A 26,002-nucleotide genomic window follows, 5' to 3' on the forward strand; every position below is an offset into this window, starting at 1 on the left:
AAGGATTTCTTTCGTTATTCATAATTAATAATTATTATACATAGCAATTTCGACAAAGTAACGAAGATGTAGAGTCGAATTCGAGTACGATAAGTAGTCACAGAAAATTTATCTTTTCTCCAATTGATTGCGTCTCCTAGTTTAATGGTGTTTTATAAACGGGCCGCTTATCTTGAAAATGGTAAATCCATTTTCCTTTGTTTCGGAATATTGAAACATTACGTTCGATTGGACTATTTTACTACGTTTTATGACCTTGAGTGACCTTAAATGACCGCGATATTTAAATCCGTCTTCAAAAGAGCAACAATGGGACAAATAGGTATTCAAAACTACACGGCTACACTTAAAAGAAAAAACGAAGCCTATTAAAGTGTTCTTTAAAACTCGTAAACGCGTCCATCTGAGAAAAACTTTTTCCATCGCGTAATAGCCTCCTCGAAACCAAACAACTTTTGTTTCAAACATTTCCCTGCGTCTCAAAAAATTGAAAGAATTATTCAGGTGGTTTGCTGTTGAAGACTCAGCCTGTATATCCCCAAAATTCCATGTAGTTCTGATTGTTAGGCAAACTGACATTGTAATCTAACACGAGTCAACCTCATCAAGGGGCGAGAGGGAGGGGGTGTCAATAGACTAAACACAGAAGTATTCGCCTCTATATGTACCTCTATTCGCTATTTTGAACATGAACAGAAAGATAACAGTACGGCGTGGGTGAGAAAAGCATTAAGAATTTTGATCCAGCATTTTTTAATCTCTTTATTGTGACATGAAAACTATGGAAAAAGTAATTTAAAAAAGCGACCAGATATCAATGACCTACGAAAAAGATAAAATTCATCCGGACAGAAAGAAGGAAGAAAACTATTTAACGTTTCATCAGAGAAAAAGAATCGAGGAAAAGGCTTGGTTATTGATCTTGTGAGACAGGAACGTCATAAATGCTAGTATAGGTAATCTTGCAGAAGTTGTTAAGAATCTTTATCGTAGTTTGGTATGAAAAATATCGAATAATTTGGATTTCGAATCACATACAAATTAAGATGCAGGGGAGAGTCGCACAGTACCTTGTGCTAGAGTTGATAAAAATGAAAATTTACAAAGTGACTTTATAGCACAAATGGAACTTGATAAAAGTAGGAAAATTAATTTTATGAAATTCAATAATACGAATTGACGAATTAACAATGTGCAAGAATAGTAATGTCGGAATTTGTAGGAAACGAAAAATTGTCGTCCAGTACCGATCAATTATTTAATTATTTGATCTTTTGCTCTAAATGGTTAATAATGTTTTAAAAAGTCCTCTAGATGTCAGTATACATAATCTTATTCAAATTTGATTTTTATGTATATCGTATGGAAAATACTTAATATTTTCTTGATCTGCGCATTCGACGTGTGCCCAGACTTCACATTCGTCGTTTTTGAAACATTGAAAGCTTCAGTGACCTGTCTTTGGGCCATTTTATTTTTGAAGAGTAGCTTCGAAGCCCCATTCATGTTCTCCTCTGACCATTTCTCTCTTTTCTGTTTTGGACTTTCAGACATTTTTCTATGGAAAAGGTAGAAGAAAAATTAAACGGACACCTTCTAATTTAGTCTCAGTTGCCAAAATATTGAACTTACAGGTAAAAGAAATTCGGTCTATGACTAAATCATCGGTATTGGACGACAAATACGTTGAACAAATACGTTTTAGATTATAATGTATATAATATACAGAGGAAATTATAAAAGTGGGGCAAATAACTGGTAATTACACTTAATAAATTAGATATAGTATACATTAAAAAAAATTTTACTTACCTGAAAAACAACATGTCAACTCTAGAAAATAATTTTTAATTTTCGAAATATCAATGTATATGTTTGACATATCAGATCAATATGGCTCCGAAATATGTTACACGGAATTGTTCATTTTCATTTGTTTGTTCCAATAAAAGCGTTAATATCTGGTGAAAAATCCTATGTATTTAGAAATTAACAGAAATGTTAAGTGAGCTGTTATTTTGCCCGCATTGTATTTCTTACATGTAATGCCTGTTACACGTTTTATCTTTAAAATAGCAAACTCATTATTTACTCGAGATTTATTCCTAGCGCACAAATATTTTTCAATAGAGCGATGCAAAGTTTTACTGTATCTCGGATCATCACAAGTTAATCAAAATCTTGAAGATTCGATTTCACCTGCTCAAAGTGACTTTTGCAGGCAAAAGAAATTGTTCCTCGGGTACTTTAATATTTTTTACTAAATTTCATCAAAAATAGAATTTTATTTGCTAATAGAAGATAACTATGTTTTGGTACTCCTACAGAACAATATCACGACATTCGCTAAAATTACAAATATTGTACAGTATATTCACTGCAAGGCTAATTGAAATAGCTTGTAATCCAACATATAAGAATGCTACTTGCAAAGTATCTTTGCTAGTAACAGTTTAAAGTAGAGAGATATTCCTAAAAAATCATATATTTTATACATATATGTACGTAGTATATACAGTGAATATAACTATCTTTCTGAATTTATAAAATAACAGTATATAATAATAAATAATAATAATAATATAATATAATAATAATAAAAAAATAATATAATAATAAATAAAAATAACATAATAATAATAAATTTATAGAATAACAATATTCCAATATTTATATTTTTCCTTGTTGCAATTTTGTAAACCGTCAAAGCGTTTACAACAGAAATTCCCAGAAGGAATTGAATGCCAAGTTTTCTGTACCATTTGATTCCTTTTCTAATTGTGGTGGCATAAGAAACCATTTGATCGGAATAATCTATACCACACTTTCCTTCGTTATATTCGACAACAGCTAGCGGTTTTAATGTAGCGAACAAGCGAAACGAAAGATCATTCTTGAGACCACCACTTGAGCGATTCGCATTACTAAAATATCGATAGGAGCACCTAGCAGAGAACGCTTGGTACTGCTGTACGCGTGGCCTGACGCAGATTTTTTTGAAAACACGCGTGGCAGTCAATGTGTTAATAAACTATTAAACTACATGTCGTGAAGAAGTATCCCCTTTATGAACATTTATTAATAGCTCTAGAGTTGATAATATTAGCTTGAGGAAGTTCTGTATGTACGTGTAATTGATAGTACTCGCGTACACCTGTGCGTGTAAAACGTTTCAAGTTAATAAAGAGAACATGATACACGTGGAATAGGTATGAATAAAAATTACAAGAAGCCGGAGAATATTCTAAAACATATGCCATGATAAAATATAAATTGTAAAGAGTTATAGATCATGTTATTATATATTAAAATTATGCTTAACAAGCAGATATTAGCGTAAATATGACGCTGCGTTAATTAAATCCAACAATATTGAGAAAAGAACAAATGGAACAATACGTAGAAATAATTTAGAAAAACACTGTTAGATCAATTTCAAATTGGGTTTTCTTTACTCGATGTCAAACTTAACTCTTACTCGTCTTTTGCATAAACTCTTTTCGTGATATGAAACTTTAGAGTTGACATGCTGCTGGTATTAATTGCACACGCAGAATAAGATTTTCCAAATTGAACCGAAACGATTTAGACAGAAAAATGTAATACTTTCAGTACTCATAACAATTATTTATGCATTCCGCATATAAACCTACCGAATATTTATTACTTACTTTTAGCTCAAAAATATTTGATATACTACTACCAAGCAAATATTAGATTGAAGAGGAAATCATACATGAAAGATGTCACTTTTTTTAATAAAAAGTTCGTTCTCATCAAAGTTTCTGGCAATTTATTACATACCTGTGTACAAAGTGGATTACTTTGTAACACAACTGGAAAGTAACTTTCTTTAGTAATGATTTAAGTAATAAATTACGCAAAAAGTAAAAAGAAGATTATATTTTAAATCATATTCTAAGAATAACTGTATTTTAAACGTGATTTCAAAAGAATTTTGAATTTAAAAATTCGTCAAAAGTTCATACGTACTTACTACTTCGACACGATCTAGGATAATTATGTGTACTAATGTTTATACATCTTGATAGTAGCTGTATTCAAAGAGCGCGTCGAATCTTTTTATAGTATTTGCCTTTTGATGTATTAAAAGTATTGTAGTAACTGATGGTTTCTTAGAGTAAGGACAAGTGATGATGGTAGAGTTCAAAGTTTAGTGTATTTTAATAAGTGATATTCAATAACAAAAGGACCGACTACAATATCGTCGCACGCCGACTCACACTCCGTGTCCGCTCAACTCGCACTCTGCTTCTCGACTGACTCTCTGGCCGTTGTAGCATTCTATTGTCTTTTGCTAGGCCCACCGCACACGTGTTCTGCAGACGCTCGTAGCCAGGGTCACGTAGGTCTTTTCGGCAAGGCGATTTACTTGAAGGACCCGGTAATGCATTGATGGAGCCGACAGCGCCTCGGCTCTCGCGACATTGTCTGTAGTTAGCTCGACGTTTCTTGGGCCCTTCTTCCCGATACTACAGTATCATTAGAGATATTCTTCTTATTATCGCAAATATGTATTGTTCTGCTCATTACATCGACAAGTGAACGGATTTTAAGCTTCCTATTCTTTTACATTTTCAATATTTCCAGAGTTATTTGTTTTCAGTAGAAAAAATATTAATACCTGCCACTCAAATATATCGGGGAAAAAATGAATGACACAAAAATCGAATGACATCGAAAGGGATATACTATTATATTCGTGTGTATTTACTTTGCGTGTATTGTCTTAACATGAAATCTCTTGCGTGTTAAAATATTTCAATGGATATCTCCATTTTTTGTTACATAATCACGCAGCTGACGTTCAGACATCTCTAAAATACTAGAAACTTGCGTCTTTCGCAACATCCGCTATCGTAATAGAAACTTTCAAATTCGACAAAGCAATACAAAGCACGTGTCACGTAAAATAACAAAATAAAAAAGGAATTTGAGGTAAAAAAATAAAAAAAGAAAACTTTATTTTTTTTCTAACATCAATACACTTTACAATCTACTTCCGAACTCTAGGCGTGACTTTCTAAGACTGACTCTTATGATTTTACTTTCGATCGGATCCGATTACTTTCTTTTGTCATCCCTCAACATCCCCACCGTCCATGCATTTGCTAGGCGTCCACGATCGTTGCCACGTGCTCTTTCTTCTAGAACCTTCGGTGGAAGGACCGTTGGGATGTTGATGGTTCGTTAGGCACTTCAGCGATATACATTGTCGCCGAGTGCCGCCACATCTTTATCTCTATCGTCAGTCCGTCGGATTTGAAGTATGTCGGTCGTGACACACGCAAAAAGTGACTGACCAAAAAAGAACTGAATGTTTTGACGACATTAATAAACTGCAGCCTTGTATTTCAGCAATATCATACCAGCAATAACAAATTTTGAGAAATATCTTTATGTTCTATTCCTGTGGCGTACTTTGGATAACGCTAATCCCGGCGACACACTAAATTTTGAAATCCATACGACTGATTCTACAGAAGCGGGGATTCTACAGCAGCGATTTCGCTTGCACAGTTGTTCATTTAATTTGTGAATTGTAAGAAACCTCAAGTATGTCAGAGGACATAGTGATATTGCTACAAAAGCGACTAGACAAATAGAGAGCTACATGTGATTTTATCGTATTTTTTTAACCCTTTCGCTTCGGCAATCCAGTCCGCCGAAGTACTGTCACTGAACGGAAACGCGCGCCAGAAATACGCACAGTGTGCGTGGCTACTGTATATACGTTTTCCTAAGTCTTAAATAATAATAATTCTTGTAAGAAACGTATACGAAATATCGTTTCACTGTCAATGGATTTAGTAGATTTTTTAGCACGAAACAATATACGATTTTGATGTTGTTTCAAGAACGAGAAACTTAAAGAAGTGATTAATCCAGTATGTCAATAAAATCAAGGGAAAATGTTCTGTCGATAACGAAAAAATATATTAATGACCACAGATAGCATTTGTATATGCATCATTTTTGTCAAATTTTGTCTTCAAAACACAACTTTGGACAATACAAGAACTAGATATTAAGTTTTTAATGTTTTTAATATTCCTATTTTATCTACTTTTGCTAAAATACATTAAACACATTTCAATACTAAACTAAAGATCTTTAAACTTAAAAATGACTTTTGCTTATTCCCATGTCACAAACAATTGGCTTTAATAATTATCGATCAATACTCTCTTATTCGTAAGCACATCAGCATATTCGATCCATGCAAATTCACGTAAAATGTTACTACTTCCTGCCTTTCGTTACATGTATCTTAATAAATTGTATCTTATTAAATCTTAATAAATATGAGTCTTAATAAAAAGAAGTTACTTTTTACGTAGACCAAACCTAGTTCTATTATTAAGCGCGTAAGCAGATAAGATGAAGATCAAATAGAGGCAAAGCTAAAAAATAACGACTATATATTTTCATGTTTCAGCGTTGAAAACTTATGTGGGTGAAACGCTAGAATTGACTGGAGTTCTTCGACAAGAAATGGGCACTTGTCTTTGCATAGACAGCAACAATGTGCCTCCGACAGTCAGCAAACGTTACTCTGTCAAGTTCACTGTATGTATTATTAAGCGCTTATCATAGAGTTATTATACAAATATATTTGCAATTATCATTCTTATATATTATACAAGGTGAATCAGAACACGTGGAAAATATGGCAGAGGTTGATTCTGAATACTGAAATAAGAAGAAAATTTTATATAACATAATATGCCTAATATGACCATACGTTCCGCTTATAGCTTATTTTGCGATGCTAAACATTACACAGATGAACGATTTCTTGGAAAATAGATAAATCGGGCTGGCCTTATTTCCGGACCAATACGCTCTTCGGATCCGAATCCGTTCGATTATTAAATACGGGGGAGTTTAAAATCTCTTACTTATAAAACGTTAGTTGACGTGACGATCAAAATTTTCGACAAATTCGTGTAAGCTGTTCAAACAAGATGGACGATCTATGACGCGACGCATTCGCGTTTCCGTAGAAACTGGAACTGGTCGATTCGAGTAATTTTTCTAAAGATAGGTAAGAAAGTACTGTGACACAAAGCAAGCGTCTACTCGAAAACGTTTATACGAAATTTTCTTCTTATTTTAATGCGCTGAATCAGCCCCTGCTTGCCTGGAAGCCGTACTTTCCACATGTCTCGAACTCTATCATACCGATCCACTATATAAACAAAATAAAAGCCTGCCAAGCACTGTGGCGGCACGGGCCACGGAACTTTTCAACGGCTCCGGATGCAAAGCGCGACGCCGCCAAAGCGCAACACCGACGTGCCCAATGTACCATCGATATCTTCACACTCTTTCCGCCGAATTCTCGGGAGAACATACACGTGCCAGCACTGGCGGCACATCTAATGAATGCACGCTAGTGGGGGATATCGATGGGCTACGAAGGGAAGAATCTGCGCGATCCGAAACAAAAGCACAGGCAGTCTGTCTTACGCCATTAAATGTGTAACTCCTCGGTATTATTTGCATAGCAACGCGTCGAATGATCTCTCGGTGTCTATCGTTATTTGTTAGTTGTTACCAGTTGTAGTTAAGTGTAATTGTTAATTGTTAATTGTTAACTCTGATTGTTGATTAGTTCTAAATAAACTATTGTTCGTTAAAAACACCAAGAGTAGTTCCTTACGCACCTATCACCATACCACCTCAGCACGAACGCCGTATAGATTGTTTTCACCTGTTCGATTCGTGCTAGATTTGACTAAAATACTCATGCGAAGTTATTGAAAATATAAAATCCGAATTAACATCCAGTTTTCAACAACCTGTCTAAAGATACCGCTCACAAACAAGCTATCATTTCTTGAAACAAATATATAAGATTTATTTACGTTATCAATTTTGTCGTGTGTCGAAATACAGCCCACTCAAAACATTCTATGGACCAAACGAAAAAATTGTTGACATTGATTGTCAACAAGTCCTACAACCTAGGATCTTTCATATTTCTTTCGCTTTTGATAATTAGACACAACCTCCCGCTAGCCGATGAGTCATTCTGCTATATTTGGCTTATCCTTTGTTATTATACAAATTACTGCCATTGTTCACGGCTGATCTACTAATTCGTTTGGTGACTAGACACTACGTTAGATATTTTAATCAAATAAACTCATAATTGTATCGATAAAATACTTCCTATCAGTACAATATATGATCTAAAATTTAAACATCCTACTTCAGGGCGACATATCCAGTGAATTAACGGCGCCTGAACAATCCCTTAAAACGGGTAAATCTATAACTTTATTATCTAATTTCAACCTAATATCCACAAACTGATCAACATAATTTCACTATGCCCAAAAAGAATCGCCTTGCAAATGATATCGATATTTACGACATTTCTTTGCTATATTAATATAGTATTATTTGTTATAGATCCAGACCACCGACCTCGACCAGGGCTATCAAAATTCGCCTTCGTCATGGCCAATAACCAATATAATATTAACTACGATAGAAACTGTCATTGTTAATTTAACACTAGCTATTGCTGCTATAATACGAATAGCCTGTATACATATTAAATAAACTGTAATAAATATCTTATTATTTTTAAATACACCCTGTCTTATTTATCTACACCTTCCTTTGTCTTACGTCCACCTTAACCTACGCATTGTCACGTAAAATTCGTGATAAAAAGGATTTTTGCAATCCACTAGCGATAAAAAGTTCGCGTACAAGGTAAATAGCGGGCAAAAGAACGGTATAAAGCATAGAGTGTAGAGTATAGTAGCATCGCAGAAAAAGAAAAATCAACAGCTTGCTCGGTCATTGCGCAGCAACAGATCGAGCAACGATACAAATGATCATGGAAGTGCGTTTTTGCTTCCCGGTCTGTTCGAACTATGACGATTTGTCTTTCTGATCTTTCCGACTCGACCGTTGCACCGTTCACTCGACCATCGACCATAAATTGTTTCGAATTTTCTAGAGAACGGACACTTGAAACTACGTGCTTGCGGTACATTCGATAGCCAGAACAGAGGGATCCTTCGTGAGCCTGTTTTCGTCCTGCGAGACGAGCAAATTATTAGAAATTTCCTGATGCAATTGTACACGGTTTTATGCAACTTTGATTATACACGTGAACGATATTTGGCACAGAGGAGTAACATTTTCGGGGTAACATTTGTGCACTAATAGGTTCCCACGTAGCTAAATTAAAACAAAAGTTGCGCGAAATTAACGGATGACAATTGAGAAATTTCTTGGGTGATCTACGTTTATTACGAAATGGTTGGATGCGAGAATCGATATCTGGTAGCATCTAAGTTGTCCGAGAGAGTTTCACGATAAAGGAACAGATCTCTGCCGATACTCTCTATCCGACTATCGTAGCAGATTTGCGTACTTTTGCAAGGTTCTCCAAATTAATACAAATTTCTAACTACCGTAACATCGAGATATTATACATCGTAAGGCAAAGTTAAGGAGAGTGGCGATGACCTCGGAAACGCGAAAAATATCTCAGAAGATAGAATTTTGGTGGCGCGAAGGACAAATGTTCGTGATGGTTTTCCCAATAGCGATTCTGATTCTCCCTTGACGTGTCTGCTCGGCGCCACTTCCGGCATCGTGACAACCACCGTAAGCCCTAGGACGCCCTTACAGCCTCCTTTACATCGCATATACCCTTCTCGCTGTTGATGAAAATCCAATTTGTGAAATTAGACGTTTGCTCGCTTTGAGACAAAGTAAACCGCGTTTCTCACAGGTGTTCGGCAGATGGCGATGATGAGATATAGTGCAACAAAGTGAAATTTTACGCGCGTAAATCTAACAGGATTATAATGTAACAGAAGCACAACAAAGAGGAAACTTGTGATGAAAAAGGAAGAATATATTACCAACGAAACTCTTTTGCTCCATTTTCTTTCGTAGAATTATATTTCACTTGCGAGTATTATAGCAGGTCTGCCTTTGATACAAAAATCATAAAAGGTTTACGTATCTGCACGTATATTTACGCTGTATGAACGACACTCGAGTATTACACGCATGCATTATCGACAAATAGATCCACGTTCGGGATAAGAGTTCCTCTTTGATACTTTCTTATGGTATAAATAACGAGAAATTATCAGGAAGTATGTTACAGTGAAACTGCTCGTACTTCGTTACTTTTACTCGCATGTATGACACCTACAACGATATTCTTTGTTGAATCAATAAATAAAAGTGCTCCCCAGCGTACGTACAAGACTAGATCTTGAAATATAAGAATCGACGTAACAATAAGACTAAAAAAGTTCGAAATGAAAATAATTCGCCGAAACGGCAAAAAGAGAATACCTGACACAAAAATAACGATACGGTAAATCAGCGTCCCGTTTTAATTTTCATCGATCAGTCGTCTAGCAAGCGAGATGTGTCAAGCAGCAACGGCGACAAGGTAACAGAGACGAAATATTATCGAGTTAACGCACGCGAAGTGGTCGCAGGAATGGCTGACGGGTGCGAGAGTGTAATGCACTTACGTCACGCGAATTTCAGACGAAACAACTGGTGGTGTAACGAAAATTTAGCGTCGCAACCGAATGTGCTAAATATAAAATGGATGGCTGTTGACCGAAAGAAAAATGCTCGACGATACGATGCCGCCGTTTGTTCTCTTACAAGATTGAACGTCCACGGTCGACCCATTTACCAGACCCTCCTCGTTACACGAAGAGACGAAATCACCAGTGCTATTTAATCGTGCGAATTATATCACGCGTATCTCGCGAATTATTACACGACAGTGATAATAAGGCAAATCTAATAAAATTTACTTCTCATTAAAAAGTCGTACCAAAACAATTATTTATTAATTGGTTTATTTATTAATTCTTAAGAAGATACATATAAATAAGAAAAAATGGTAAAATTTGATTAGTATAATAAAAGTAATATATGCCTATGATCATTCTAAAATATAAAAAGTGAAATAGTCTTACGTTCATTGGTATATTTTAAGAACACATACATCTTTTAACGATAGTTGCAATGTAACATCATTTTTATATTACACGCAAGGTATGGCAAGTATTCCTGCTCTAAGGCACAATTTGAAATCAACAACATTCAGTTTAACAAATTATAACTTCTATTCGTTTTCCATCATGGAATAACGCGGTGGTGTCTTCCATATTGCACTGGACGTGCGTTGTAATCTACTCCTATCTATATTTTCAAACATTTCAGTTAAATCTGGTGTGCACATTCTTCTATCAAAGAATTTATAGACTGCTTTCTTCGGAATTTATCGTTGCATTGCAAGTTCATTTTCGCGTATGTATGCTAAAATTGATAAAAATTCGAGTACTCCATGCATTATAATGTTTATTAACTCATTAAGTAAAACAACACTTACATTGCGCCTAATGTGGAATTGTACGCCTTGGTCTGGCTTCATCGTCCGATGTGTCGTCGTCAGGTTTACTGTGCAAAACAGAAGTGGACCTTACTGTTTGGAGCTATATTTTGGATAAAATATCGAATGAATAATAGCTTGTGTTTTTATAACAGAAGAATACTTTGATACTGTTTGTAATGTTACCTGCGATGTCATCATCTGAGTCTCCTTCTTTTGTTTCGCTAATAAGATTTTTTTTGCTTTTTCGACAGATCTTCGTGCCAGTTTTTGAACAATGGCTTTTTCTGAAATTTTTTCTTTTTCAAAGGCCTCGATTCTCCTTCTTACGGGCACATTTTTCTTCATTTCATTTTGAATGTCCTGTTTCGTCATGTTTCTATTAGACATTTCCCTTTCACGGGATGGCTCATCTTCTGCGAATAATTCTTCGAACTCGGTGAGTCCAATCGCTTGATTCAGCTGCTGAACCTCCTCCTGCAGAGTTATTGGCGACCGTGATGTAAATTTAGGTTCATTATTTTTTCCTATACTACTAGCCAAGTTTTTATTAATTACTACCGTTTCGTTTGATTTTATTGGTGATAAAGGTTCTACAATTGCGGTAGCGTCCATCATCTTCTGCGTATAAGTAGAATTGATGTCCATCGTGGAATTCATAAGAGGAGTAAATTTCTCAAGTGCATCCTCGCACATTGAAGGATCTTCAATATCATTTCTTGCTGATGGAATTACTGTATCATCAATAATATTAGAATATTTACCCTTCCTGTTTTCACTCCGTGAAAAAGTTCTCTTTATATTACTATCTCTTGTTGTCATTGAAGACTTTAATGGTTCAATCCTTTCTGGCTGTATTGCATCTTCTTTTGAAATTGTTTCGCTTAAAACATTCTTTTTTGTTTTACTATGTTTTGTAGGACCTTTTGTGTTTTTTTCATCTGAACTACTTCTAGCACTTTCCTTTTTTTTAGGTCGGCCTCCACGTTTCCTCTAAAAATTTAGAATATATTTAACAACGTTATAGTAGTATTTATATACACAATGTACATACAATTGTATAAGCAATTAGATTTTGACGCATTAATTAACCGATATCAAACATTATTGGGTACTACATATAAGGGTTAGTATTGATTAGTAACATAAGATATGGGGTAAGATTAAAAGTATTAAATTTCATCATAATATGACACAAACATTTACATTACTGTCATCATCAAGAGTTAGCCTTCGTAATTTTGTAACAAGTGACATTGACTGCTGCTTTTTAATATTAATTGCAGCTTTTATTACAGCCTTTCTTTTTGTTCGGTCAATTGTTGTTTCCAGCACATCCCCAGTTTTTACATCTTTATTATCTGTTTTATCATGTACTGCTGAATCTGTTACTGTATTGTCAGTATTGATAATATCATTTTCTGGGATAGTCTCTTTACGGCGATAACCTTTTTTCTTCAAAACTTTCGGCCTCTTTGTAGTTGAAGGGCCAGGGACTGATTGTGGTATTTCAGCAATTAAACCATGTAAATAATCCAGAGTGTCTTCAAGCTGGTTGTTAATATATTTTTTAACATCCAAGGAATAATTATGTATATTCGATATATCTTTGGTAATCATTTCTTTAATCTCCTTCTTTGATCCAGTATCCATATTTAAAATCTACGAATAAATGATATATATTTAATATATACATTAAACTACACTTTTTAATAATACATACCATAATTTAATATTATGGTTGAAATTATGACGTATATAGCAATTAATACATACACATGTGTTTAGTTCTATTAACTTAGAAGCACATGTAAATTAAAAAAAAATATATATATATGAAACAATAATAAAATAATGAAGTAACATTGAGAATAGAATCTACTTTAATTACACATATATACCCTTTTAATAATTCCGTTCTTATAAATTTTATTAAATTTACAGTGAAGCTTACAATTACACTAATGCCAATGAATATTAACGTATGCGTTTATTATTACACTAAATAAAAATGAAAGTAATGCAATGAAAAATACAATATACCTTAATGGAAATAAAATAAGTAAATAGCGAAGTATTTATTAATATTATTATATAGCATTATATTATATTATTATAATATTTATTAATATTTACTTACCTTTTACGTTTGCACAAAAACTATAAAATTTTAAATATAAAGAGAGATTTATAACAGAGATAAAGCAAGTCACAGGAATTAGTGTCTTTCAATGGCAAAAATGCGTTAAAGGAAGTGAAACGATAATCTCCGTCTCGCGTCACAAGCGGAACTGTGTCAGTTTTGCTCCTTGAAAGTACACGTAGCGGTACATGAGCTAGAGAACATTTCAAATCATGTTGTTGTTTTTTTGCTTCGGAGTATCAAGATCGTGAGGACATACATAATATATTAATAAATAAACTCCGGGCAAAACAATGTCGCCGTTACGTTACCGTCGAACCGTCGAACAAAGACGAATTTGAATTCTCCGACTCTCCCCCGATCTGTTTATACTATACCAGTTTAAACGGACGCAATCGTAAAGAGTTCACGAGAGTTATGGATCAGTATCTACGAGTATCTACCGTCTTTGCGAACATTATCTATAATTATTTATTTAATCATTTGAAAATATACTTGAAGGTTTCAACAACGAGCAATCTTGTCTAATAAATCTCACGATCAACCATCCTCTACACACAAGTCCTCTGAAAACATAACGACTTTTCAGTTCAATTTGAATCGTTGCGTTCAACGCCATCAGGGTGTCCTGCATAACGCGGGCATCCGACTAGGTGCTGATACCACATACAAGAACAAGTCGAATATGTGAAATAAAGCTTTTTAGCTTAAGGTCCCGTTTTGAAAAAAATACAGTTTGAACATGTTCGGTTGGCAATTGGCTTAATACACGTGTATGATAAATAATAAGATTTATTACATGATTTTACAAAATTTGTTAAAATTGATTAAGAAGTTACTTTCAAGAAGTAATATTTACATAATTGTAAATTGAACCCTATGTTGAACAAAATTAGGCATTCTTAAGTATATGTTATTGTAAATTACTATTATGCTTCGCCAAGTGTGATTGGCGATTTCTGGAACACAGCGTCCATCGATGTCTTCAATGAAAGAACGTAAGTTTAATAACCTAACTTATCGACGAAATAAATCCCTGGCCCCCGGGTAGCGTGTTAGGAAGCTTCCGTGGTAATTCTTTTAAAAGCAATTAACGAGTGATCTGTTCGCGAATTATTGTATTGTATTATATATTATGTGGCATCATATCATAAGGAATACAAGTCACTATGATTTCTTCGTACTATTTCACAGATGGAGTGTGCAAATTTGACTTTACAATGAACAAAGTCAAACGTGACAATGACAAAATTGTATGTGGCAAAACTGGATACCTCAGTGTTATACAGTGTGTCAAGAAAGTGTTTGTTGTCATCTTATGTCTTTGGGAGGTAATTCTACACCTTCGGATTTGCGAAGATCTGTTGAAAAAGAGGATCACAAAATTGACCTCGAGCATTCTATTGCACGTATTGCGTGTTTGTGCGCGTATTTATCCATCGATGTATTGCAAAGAACAGTTTGTCCAATAGGGGTTTCACACGCAGCAGTGGGAAAAATAATACTCTCACCCTGAGAGAATTGACCGGCGAGGGCGCGGCAGAGGCCATGGAAGCGCTTCGGTGAGGCGCGCTAGGTCCGTCGCGCCCCCCGGTGGGGTGCAAACTTAGGCGCTGGCAACTCAGCGCCCCGGGGCAGCAAATCAGCCCGGCAGGGGAAACGGACTGTCTGGCACGGCGGCTCCGGCGACGAGGCGCGGTGTGACGTGGCCGCATATCGCTCCATTAGGGGGTGTATTGAGCGCGGGGAGGTGTATTGAGCGCGGGGGGGTGTATCCCTCACACCAGTTCCCGGGCCCCTCTAGATCGCTGCCGGGACGGTCATCATGGAGGTTTTAGTCCGTTGGCGTCCGCCACTACCACGCCGCTTTTTCCCAGAAGCGACCTGGTGTCCTCCACGTTAATAAAAAAAAAAAAAAAAAAGTGGGAAAAACAATACGCTAAAAAGGTGTACGTTATAAGGTTCGCCGTGTGCGAAATTATGTCGTTTGACGAATATTCGATGGTTAGCCGCTAAGAAAATTATAACGCAATCCTTGGAAATATCTTGTTTACGGATGAGAGCGATTCTTCCGATAACAATATTCTCGATCGTCAGACTGCCAAGATTTAGGCTTGTGAAAGTTCTCACATTATGATACAATGATACAGAGATTCAAGCAGGCTCGGGCAAGTTTGATTTATTCCACAGCTCGCTTTAACGTGTAGATAAAATCAATTTGAAAATGGAATAGATATCATATGTTCGCGAGCAGCCAGAAAACAACACTGACGTTATTTCGTATCGCATCTGACTTTAAAAACGAACATAAAATGAAAATAAACGGTTTTTCATACAAAAATGCATACTTGTTACGATGCATCGTGAGTAGCAGAGTAACGCATATGTTCGTGTATTACAGCATGAACGTATTAATGAATAAATAATATATATATATGAAATTAAAATTTTTAATATTTTTATAATTTAATAATAATAATAATTACTATATTTATATAAGTATTATAAATAAAATATTTATAATAATATTATTAATATCTTTTTATTATAACTAAAAATATAATTTAAAAATTTTTAATATTTTTTTTATTAATATTAAAAATACAATCTTAAAATTTTTAATATTTTTAATTTTATAATATCATTAATATTTTTTATTTATATTAATATATAATTGAAATTTTCGATATTTTATAATTTAATATATATATATCATAAATAAAAAATTTTTAAATTATATATTATACAATTTATATTATAGTAATTTCCATTTTTTCAAAATAAAAAAAATTGTATATTAAACAATTTAAAAATAAAGGGTAGAATATTTAAGTACTAATATTTTATAATTTAATTTTATAGATAATTAAATATTTATAGTAATATTATTATTTTTTATTAATATTTTAAAATATTATATATATATATATATATGTCGGGTTTACATTAGAATTAGGGTTAGGGGCGTGAAACGAATCTTCGTTTGGGTTACACGTTATCGTTATGCAATAGAGAAGACATTGACTAGTGCAAATACGATTATTATAGAACCGGACAAGTAACCGTGGTAGTTAGGTACTCGAGAAACTAATGACAATGATCCTAGGTTCAATAACGAATCCGCGGTCGACGGGATGATAGATGAACGTACTCACAAAATCTAAGTCCGACGCGTAATATTCACTGGTCGTAAAGAGTTACTCCTTTCATCAATGAGATCGCGAGAAAGAATGTCTTTCCCGTCCCGATCATGCCACGGAGGAAAACTATAATGGGATGTGTCTAAGGACACGAGATCATCGGATTCGTCGAGAAAAGCCTTCGTTCAGAAAGTAAGCGAAATTGGCGTTGCTGCTAATTGGTCAATCTCCATATCGGTGGTTAGAAAAAGATGCTAGCCGCCCTCGAGGGAAAGTTGATAGTGGGAGACGCCGCTCGTTGAAAAATATGTCTCCCCTATCTTCCCGTAGTTGGGACAAAGACTGTTTGTCTGTTTGAAGGACTTTAGTTAACTAAACCTTAAGATTCATAACGGGCCCTTGAGCTAGCCGAACATGTACTGCGGAGACGCATCGACATCTGGCAATCTTCTTACTCGAAGAATAGGGTCTGCGTGTGGCGAGCCACAGGACAGAAACCGTTGAAATGTTTACTGTCGCGTGTCGCCACGAATATTTCTTTTAAGGAGAGCTATAGAATTACTCCATACCTTTGTTAGACAAAGCGTTCATCCCGTGACCGCGGCTACGTTCGGCGACTCACTGTCGCCTCGAGCACAAGCACATTATCACGACTCTAGAACAATTACAATCGGGTTGAATAACTACAATTAGTTGAATAACTACCCGACATATATATATATATATATATATAATAATTAAAAAGGGGGAAATATAAAATTAAAAATACATATATTTAACAAACATAAAATAGATATCACATTTAAAAAAAATATATATATATATATATCATACATAAAAACAAAAGACATTTAAAAGGAAAAAAATAATAATAATAAGGAACCTCTGATGGAAATGCCTCCGCAAACATTGTTCGAACGTCGATCACCGAAACCTAGGGAAACAACAAGAAAGGAAAAAACATCAAAATCGCAAAAACAATCATAAGCGTACCCCCAGCGGACCACCACCCCGTGGGGGATGGCATAAATAAGCAAAGCAACGTAGAGCAGGGCTCATTACTATTCCGGTGAACATTCTTATTACGTCCATTGCTCATTATTATTCCGGTGAATATTCTTATTACGTCCATTGCTCATTATTATTCTGGTGAACGTTCTTATTACGTTCATTGCTCATTATTATTCCGGTGAACTTTCTTATTACGTTCATTATTCTTCGTTCATTATTCTTTGCTCATTATTATTCTGGTGAACATTCTTATTACATTATTCTTCGTTCATTATTCTTTGCTCATTATTATTCTGGTAAACATTCTTATTACGCTCATTATTCTTCGCTCATTATTATAGTGATCATTGTTATTACCGTTCATTTTATTACCGTTTTTACTATTTTAAAAATTACCATTTTTATTACCGTTGCGGAGGCATCTTCATCAGAGGTTCCTTATTATTATTATTTTTTTCCTTTTAAATGTCTTTTGTTTTTATGTATGATATATATATATATATTTATATATATTTTAAATGTGATATCTATTTTATGGTTGTTAAATATATGTATTTTAATTTTATATTTCCCCCTTTTTAATTGATTATATATATATATATATATATATATTTTACATTTGTAGTTGCGCACATATTTTATTAAAGAAAAGTGTTATCAATGTGTTTTCATGATTTATTTCTCGCGCCTGACTTCCATTAATCCTTAATATTCCTGTCGCCGTGACGCGTGTAAATCTAACATGGCTGCTCATAAATGTCATCAGCAAAGTTATAGTGACGGGTCTTTAATTTTGTTTAATATCGAAGTAATTTTCCGTCTGCTGCCCGTTTTTCCTTATTCTACCGCAATTAGAACATTTATTTATTAATATTGCTTTAAAGTGACAAAAGTATTGTTCGTGTGAATATACGTATATATATATATATATATATATATATATATATATATATATATATATATAACGCAATCGAAGAATTACAAAACATTAGCCATATTAAAATGACACACAACATAAATATATATATATATATATATATATTTTTATGTTGTGTGTCATTTTAATATGGCTAATGTTTTGTAATTCTTCGATTGCGTTATTTATTGTTTTGAGTAGTTTACTTTATAGAGTATTCGATAATATAAATATATATATATATATATGTACGTATTCATATGCATATTTCTCCTGGCAGTGTAGTATTCATACGAAATGAAATGTCAACTATTTATTTATCCTTTACCGGAATGTAGGCTAGTTTTAAGTATGTATCTTAGATTATCGATTTGAATCAATAATGTAGAATGCGCATACATTAATAGTAGTTTAGTTTAGAATATAATTTATATATTTATATGTAGACATGCATGTTCCGTAATATAGTTCTTATTTTATAATTCTTTACCGGAATGTAGGCTAGTTTTAAGTATGTATCTTAGATTATCGGTTTGATAGAATTCGCACACATATATATATTTCTGACAATGTAACCTTCATTTCTTTAATAATACAATATTGTATGTTTTATGTATTCGTTAAACTATTAGTTTTTGACTTCATGTATACTTATATTTCATAAATTGATAATATTGTATTTATTGCATAGTATTGGAAGCACTGTCTCTAATATTTACTAGGTTATTACATGTTCGGCATATATGTTTATACTTATATGTAACTCTCCAAATTGATTGATTGAAATATATTTATATATATATATATATTCCTGGCGTTTCAATTATTTTCCCCTTTTGTAGTTATTCTTATTTCCTGGTTTATTTAGAATTGTGTGTATATGTATTTTGTTTATTGGTTGGATCCGTTAATCGCCCTCGTTTTGTTAATCCTTCCTTTCGTTTCGTAGTGCCGTGTGTTCGTTTGTGCATTCAAATCCTTATTCGCGTGTTTTGTATAGAATGGTTTTCTTGTTCTTGTTACGGCGCGTGCGGAGCGCGGGACGTGACATCCCCGCCCTTGGAGTTCAAATTTCCAAAGGAAATTTGACTGATGGTATCTCTGAGTTCGCTCAAGGCGGACGTAGATGTCGTTGGTAGTTGAGTGACTACCGGTGTTATCGATATCCCTTGAGGTTGTGCTGTTTGATCATCGATATTTCGTCTTCTTTTGAGGTATAGTAGCGGGTGGGTGACTGAGCCGCATATTGCTCCTAATAGGGCGATTCCGCATTCGTAAGTTTCACGTAACTGGTATCCGTGTGCGGCTATATATATTATTGTCTTGATTAGTTTAAATATTGCGAGTATTCCAAATATTGCTGCACTGACAGTTCCAAATTCCATAAAACCAGTCCATAAGCTTGATACGGTATTTTTCGCTATTGTCGTTAATGTGTTTTGTCCATCATTCCCAGGATGTTTACTGTTCCAGGGACGATTGTTTTTCCTGTTGCTCCTCTGGCCAATGCGTTCAAGACTGCAGATTTTCTGCCGGGAACATGACGTGGTCCCGTAGTGCATCGAGGTCTTTTGGCTATACATTTCGCTCGTGGCCAACGACGATGGACGAATATCGCCACGTTTGGCGCACGTCCGGGCGGAGTTCCTGTGGTGCGATTCCTTTGCCAAACGGGTTGTTCCGGGTAGCATTTTGTTGTATGTCGTACCTTTACTTGTACCGGAATGCATTTGACTATATGGACCGCTTCTCCTGCGATCAAAGCCATGTGTCCTGGGTTTTGGTTATGGTGTATGCAAATTCGTCGGGCGGTAAGTTTGCCAAGCTTAAAGCGTTCTCTATTAGTTTCTTCTGTGTGGTGTATCTTTGTGTCAGTGTATCATGGTATAATGTTTTCATTTCTCGAGTTTATCAGAAATAGGAATAACCTTTTATAGAAAAAGAAAATTTTATATTTATATATATTTGTTAAGGAAATTCGAGGATATGGGAATACAAATTATTGCCTACATTTCCCACACAACAGTTATACATCTATATTACTCTCTGAAGAACGTCTTGCACGCACGCTGGTCGCCAACCGACTATCCTAGATTCTTCTAACATCTGGCAACAGTCTTTTGTCTCCACTAAGACCTTGACGCCCTCTGGCCCTTACACACACACTCTCATGTACAGTGTAAATGTATCACTTCCCTAACAATGTTATATTTTTTTTCTTTCCCTTTTTCTTCTTCCCCTTTTTCTTTTTTTTTGTTTTTTTTTTTATTGTTAAAACCTTTGTTTTATTTTAGGTTTTACGTACTTGTTATCAGTGAAAATAAATATTATGAATACTACTTGGATTGTAATTATATACATATATGCGTACGTATTGGTAAGTAGTATAAATGAGATTTGTTTTATTGTTATAAATATATAAGTATATATCATCAATAGGAATAAATATCACAAATGTACCTTGTTTTCGAGTATATATACATATATGCGCGTGCAATGGTGTAGGGCTGGACAATCGTATCCTAAGGGATCGACGGGCGGTGAAGAGCTAACCGGTCAACGAGATTTAGGAAATGTACAGAGAGCTGAGCGTGATTGTAACGAAGATGAAAATTTTGAGAAAATGAATACGAAGGAGTTGAAGGAGCGCCTCGCTAGTTTGGGTTTAAAAACGACGGGAAGAAAAGTAGAATTACGCGCACGGCTACAAGCGGCCATGGATGGTAATGACATATCGTCGGAGGAAGAAAGCGACGACGAAAGTGAGTATGAAGATGACAAAAAAAACGCAAGAGGATACAAGAGAGGTACGCGAAGGGTGTATTCAGGTGATGAATATTGTCGAAGGGCATGTGTTGGTTCGACACTGAGTTTTAGAGACGTCGAAGATGCATTAGAGTCGTTTAGTGGCAACAAAGGTGAAAATGTCGAACGATGGTTCGAGTCGTTCGAGGAAGTCGCTGATACGTGCATGTGGTCGGATGGGCAGAAGGCAGTCTACGCGAGGAAGCTGCTGAAGGGATCAGCGAAAATATTTGCGAGCTTCGAGTGTCATGCCAGGACTTGGCATGAGTTGAAGAGGGGGCTAGTGAAAGAATTTTCGAGGAAAGTCAACAGTAGGCAAGTACATCAGAAACTTGAAGAAACAAAAAAGGAGAGTGATGAAGCATGTTTGGCTTACATGTACCGCATGCTCGAAATAGCCAACCATGTGGACATAGAGGAGGAAGCAAAGGTGGAATACATAGTGGATGGAATAATAGACGACGAGAACAATAAGGCTATATTGTACGGCGCTACGTCAATCAAAGAGTTGAGGAAGAGGTTAGTGATGTACGAAGAGCAGAAGAGTCGCAGAGTAAAGTCGATTGTGAAGCCGGCTAAAACCCAGAAGAACGGGAAGCCCAGTCAATCTGTAGATGCAATGAAGAAAAGAAGATGCTTCATTTGCGGTAGTGAGGATCATCTAAGTGTTAAGTGTCCGGAGAGGGGAGAAGGTGTTAGGTGTTCCGAGTGCAGCGGATTTGGACATATTGCAGCGAGGTGTACGGCACGACCGAAAGAGACTTGCGTAGTGTCAAGATCCGAAAAGGGGAAGTATGTGAAGGAAGTGGCGATAGATGATTGTAGGTTTGTGGCACTAGTGGATACGGGTAGTGATCTCACGTTCATTCGATCAGACGAGTATGCGAGGTTAGGGTCACCACCGCTAGGTAAATGCACGCTTAAGTTCGACGGTGTTGGTTCCGCTGGCAATGAGACCTGGGGTGAATTCACCAAGGTAATGACGGTTGATGGGTGTAAACTGCCAATCACTTTGCACGTTGTTTCAAACAAAATATTGACGAAGCACGGCCTGTTGTTAGGCACTGATTTTCTGGATCAGGTAGAGCTACGGGTTAAACGAGGCGAAGTGACTTTCTTACGGCTTGACGAACAGACTAACAAAGACGTGCCGGATGTGTTTAGAGTTAACGTGGTAGAACAGACCGACGAAACAGACCTAACACACGTACGGGAACCGCATTATCGTGAAGCGATTCGCGATATCGTTAGGGGGTATAGGCCGGAGAAAAAGCGGGACGTTGGGATAACGGCAAAAATCGTTTTAAAGAGTGACAAACCTGTGGTTCGAAGGCCGCAAAGATTGGCGCCTTCGGAGAAAAAAGAGGTGGACGAGTTGATGGAATTATGGACAAATGAAGGCACAATAAAACCGTCAAACTCAGAATATGCAAGTCCCATAGTTGCAGTTAGAAAGAAAGATGGTTCTATCAGAGTCTGTGTTGATTTTCGCGAGCTTAATGAACTTATTGAGTGTCCACATTTCCCATTGCCTTTAATTGATGATATTTTAGATGCATTGCAAGGTACTCTGTTTTTCACAACGTTGGATTTAAAGAATGGTTTTTTCACGTGTGTTTAGACAAAGACAGCCGAAAATATACATCTTTCGTTACGCCATCGGGCCAATATGAATTTTTGAAGTTGCCGTTTGGTTTAAAGATTTCACCCATTGTGTTTCAGAAGTATATTTCGATGATCTTTAAGGAACGTAGTAGGTAAAGGTATTGTTATCGTGTATATGGATGACATTATTATTCTTGCAAAGAATTTAGAGGAGGCGTGGGGACGTTTGCAAATGGTCACAGAGTTAGCTGAGCAGTATGGGCTAATTATAAACTGGGGAAAATGTCGTTTTCTGCAGCAGGAAATTGAATATTTGGGGTATATAGTCTCAAAAGATACCATAAGGCCGTCTACACATAAAACTAGGGCAGTAGCAAACTTTCCCAAGCCAACATCTGTTAAAAAGGTTCAGAGTTTTTTGGGACTTACGGGGTACTTTCGAAAATTTATTAGGGGATACGCGAAGATTGCTAAGCCTTTGACGGATTTGTTGAAAAAGGAGGTAAAATTTCAGTTCGGCGATCGAGAAGTAGAGGCCTTTGGAATCTTGAAAACAGCGCTTGTCAACGAACCAGTGTTAAAGTTGTATAGAATGGGCGCGGAGACTGAGTTGCATACAGACGCGTCCGCAGAGGGTTACGGAGCAATTTTAATGCAACTAGATCTGGACGATGGAAAATTCCATCCGGTCTACTTTGCCAGCGGAAAAACAACTCCCGCCGAGGCAAAGTACACCAGTTACGAACTGGAAGTACTAGCAATTGTAAAAGCGTTGAACAAGTTTAGAATATATCTGTTAGGTATGCCGTTTACTATCGTCACGGATTGCCAAGCGTTTGCTATGACAATGAAAAAGAAAGATTTGTGTGTGCGTGTAGCCAGATGGGCCTTGTTACTAGACGAGTTTAAGTATCAGGTGTGTCATAGGCCAGGTAAAAGCATGCAGCATGTGGATGCTCTGAGTAGAAACCCCCTGCCGAGCACTATGTATGTAACGGAAAGTGAAGACGGGCTGATTGCACGGTTGAGAAGTGCACAGAACAAGGACGTTGAAGTCCGTAGGATTTTAGACGCCGCAACGTGCAATCAGGTCGATAGGTATGTAATAAGGAACAATATTTTGTATAAAGAGTGTAAGGATGATGTGTTAATAGTAGTACCGAAGGCTATGCAGGTTCAGGTAGTCAGGCAGGCGCACGAGCGTGGGCATTTTGGGGTCACCAAAACAGAAGCTATAGTCAAGAAGGACTTTTGGTTTAAGGGGCTACGTGAAAAGGTCGAGCATGTGGTATCTAACTGTCTCGATTGTATCCTAGCCGAACGAAAATTGGGCAAGCAAGAGGGATATCTAAATCCGTTAGACAAAGGTGACACACCGTTAGACACTTACCATATTGACCATGTGGGCCCTATGACAGCTACAAAGAAAAGATACGCACACATCTTTGTAGTAGTGGATGCGTTCACGAAGTTTACGTGGCTTTATCCTACTAGATCTACTGATACCGCGGATGTTATCGATCGACTGAAGAAGCAAGCGGCTGTTTTTGGGAACCCACGACGAATTATCTCTGATCGGGGAACAGCGTTCACATCCAACGCGTTCCAAGAGTATTGCGAAGAAGAAAATATAAAGCATTTATTAGTCACGACGGGGGCGCCGAGGGGGAACGGGCAGGTAGAGAGGGTAAACAGGACACTCATACCTTTACTAACTAAACTGACTGCCCCTAAACCCGATGATTGGTATAAACATGTCGACCAAGTACAGAAATACCTGAATTTTACATTAAACAGGAGCACGGGAAAAACTCCTTTCCAGCTACTTGTCGGGGTCGAGATGCAAACTAAAGAAGACCCACAGATCCGAAAATTGGTTGAAGAAGAATGGGTGGTGGAATTCGAAGAGCAACGTCGTGAACTGCGTGAGGACGCGAAAAAGAAAATTGCTGCTACTCAAGAGGAAAATCGGAGGCACTACAACAAAAGAAGAAAAGGTGCGAAACAGTACCTAAGTGGAGAGTTGGTGGCCATAAAGAGAACGCAGTTTGACCCAGGATTAAAACTGGGAGAAAGATTTTTGGGTCCGTACCGGATAGTGCGAGCAATGTGGAATGATCGCTACATTGTGGAGAAGGTAGGAGAGCATGAGGGGCCAAAACGGTCATCAACTACTGCTGATTTTATGAAACCTTGGGTCATAAACGCCGAAAGTGACGCATCTGATGACAGCGAGATAGGAGGCAACATCTGAGGGCAGATGTTATTGCAGGATGGCCGAGTGTAGTATCGTGAGTGTGAGGCCTGGGAGTTGGCGGGTGAACCGCGTGGAATGTCGCGAGAGCCGAGGCGTTTGTTTTTGATCGCGTAGTTTTGGAAAGAGGAGACCTACGTGATCTTGGCCACGTGATCTTCTGTACGTTTGGTGTGAATAGTTCAGGTTGAACAACAATCGTCTTTTTCTGTCCGATTAACATCTGTATCATCCATTCCTTGTAAATATATTATATCACAATATTACATATATATATTATTTATTTTTTTTTTATATATATAATTTTCGTTTGGATCTGTTCCTTTGTACGAATACTGTATCCCTGTATATAATATAACATATATAATATGTTATAATTATGTTAGTTGTTATTTATTATATATATTTTCCTTAACTCTCTCCCCCTTTTTCTTGTGTTTTTTTTTTTTTTTTTTTTTATTAGTACCTAACATTGCTATTATGATGCTGTATTGTATTGCATAGGCTGTTATTTGTATGTGCGCGCGACGAATTTTTCAACATGGTCGTTCGCGTGTCTCTTTGGTATGGCGTTGGTTTAATGTCAACAGTAACGTGTTGTTGAAATAATTAATTAATTGTTAATCACTATAATTTTATTTAGTAGTGTTTTGTAATATTGTTTTGTGTTTCGTGATATTGTGTGTGTCAATACCGTGTGCTACTT

General features: G+C 36.1%; 2 protein-coding genes across 5 annotated transcripts; both read right to left on the reverse strand.

Moving 5' to 3' along the window:
- Nucleotides 1–10,869: 10,869 nt before the first annotated feature.
- Nucleotides 10,870–13,117, reverse strand: LOC117165394 (uncharacterized). Of its 4 annotated transcripts, XM_076627021.1 has the most exons (5): nt 12,623–13,117; nt 11,984–12,415; nt 11,609–11,899; nt 11,423–11,525; nt 10,870–11,349 (listed from the first exon to the last, which is right to left on the reverse strand). In XM_076627021.1, exons 1-4 carry the CDS (start codon nt 13,073–13,075, stop codon nt 11,430–11,432), a joined length of 1,272 nt encoding a protein of 423 aa, XP_076483136.1. In that variant the 5' UTR covers nt 13,076–13,117; the 3' UTR covers nt 10,870–11,349; nt 11,423–11,429. The 4 variants fall into 4 exon arrangements, 3 of the variants coding, with proteins under 3 accessions (XP_076483136.1, XP_076483135.1, XP_076483134.1); XR_013061221.1 differs by having other exon boundaries at nt 11,423–11,490; nt 11,609–12,415; XM_076627020.1 differs by having other exon boundaries at nt 11,609–12,415; nt 12,629–13,117.
- A 5,771-nt stretch (nt 13,118–18,888) lies between these two features.
- On the reverse strand, nt 18,889–24,694 carry LOC143304540 (uncharacterized). Its single transcript, XM_076627009.1, has 2 exons — nt 24,433–24,694; nt 18,889–20,384 (listed from the first exon to the last, which is right to left on the reverse strand). Exons 1-2 carry the CDS (start codon nt 24,483–24,485, stop codon nt 19,652–19,654), a joined length of 786 nt encoding a protein of 261 aa, XP_076483124.1. The 5' UTR covers nt 24,486–24,694; the 3' UTR covers nt 18,889–19,651.
- Nucleotides 24,695–26,002: the final 1,308 nt, after the last annotated feature.

This window comes from Bombus vancouverensis, unplaced genomic scaffold (assembly GCF_051014615.1).
Source record: "Bombus vancouverensis nearcticus unplaced genomic scaffold, iyBomVanc1_principal scaffold0039, whole genome shotgun sequence".
Lineage (NCBI taxonomy): Eukaryota > Metazoa > Arthropoda > Insecta > Hymenoptera > Apidae > Bombus > Bombus vancouverensis.

Coding starts and splice junctions, on each gene's coding strand:
- LOC143304540 (XM_076627009.1), bottom strand. CDS start 24,485: ATGTGTGCGTATCTTTTCTTTGTAGCTGTCATAGGGCCCACATGGTCA. Junction 20,385..24,432: donor GGGCCCACATGGTCAATATG/GTAAGTGTCTAA, acceptor CTTTGATCGCAG/GAGAAGCGGTCCATATAGTC.
- LOC117165394 (XM_076627019.1), bottom strand. CDS start 13,075: ATGGATACTGGATCAAAGAAGGAGATTAAAGAAATGATTACCAAAGAT. Junction 12,416..12,622: donor ATGATGACAGTAATGTAAAT/GTTTGTGTCATA, acceptor CTAAATTTTTAG/AGGAAACGTGGAGGCCGACC. Junction 11,526..11,608: donor CTCAGATGATGACATCGCAG/GTAACATTACAA, acceptor TCCAAAATATAG/CTCCAAACAGTAAGGTCCAC.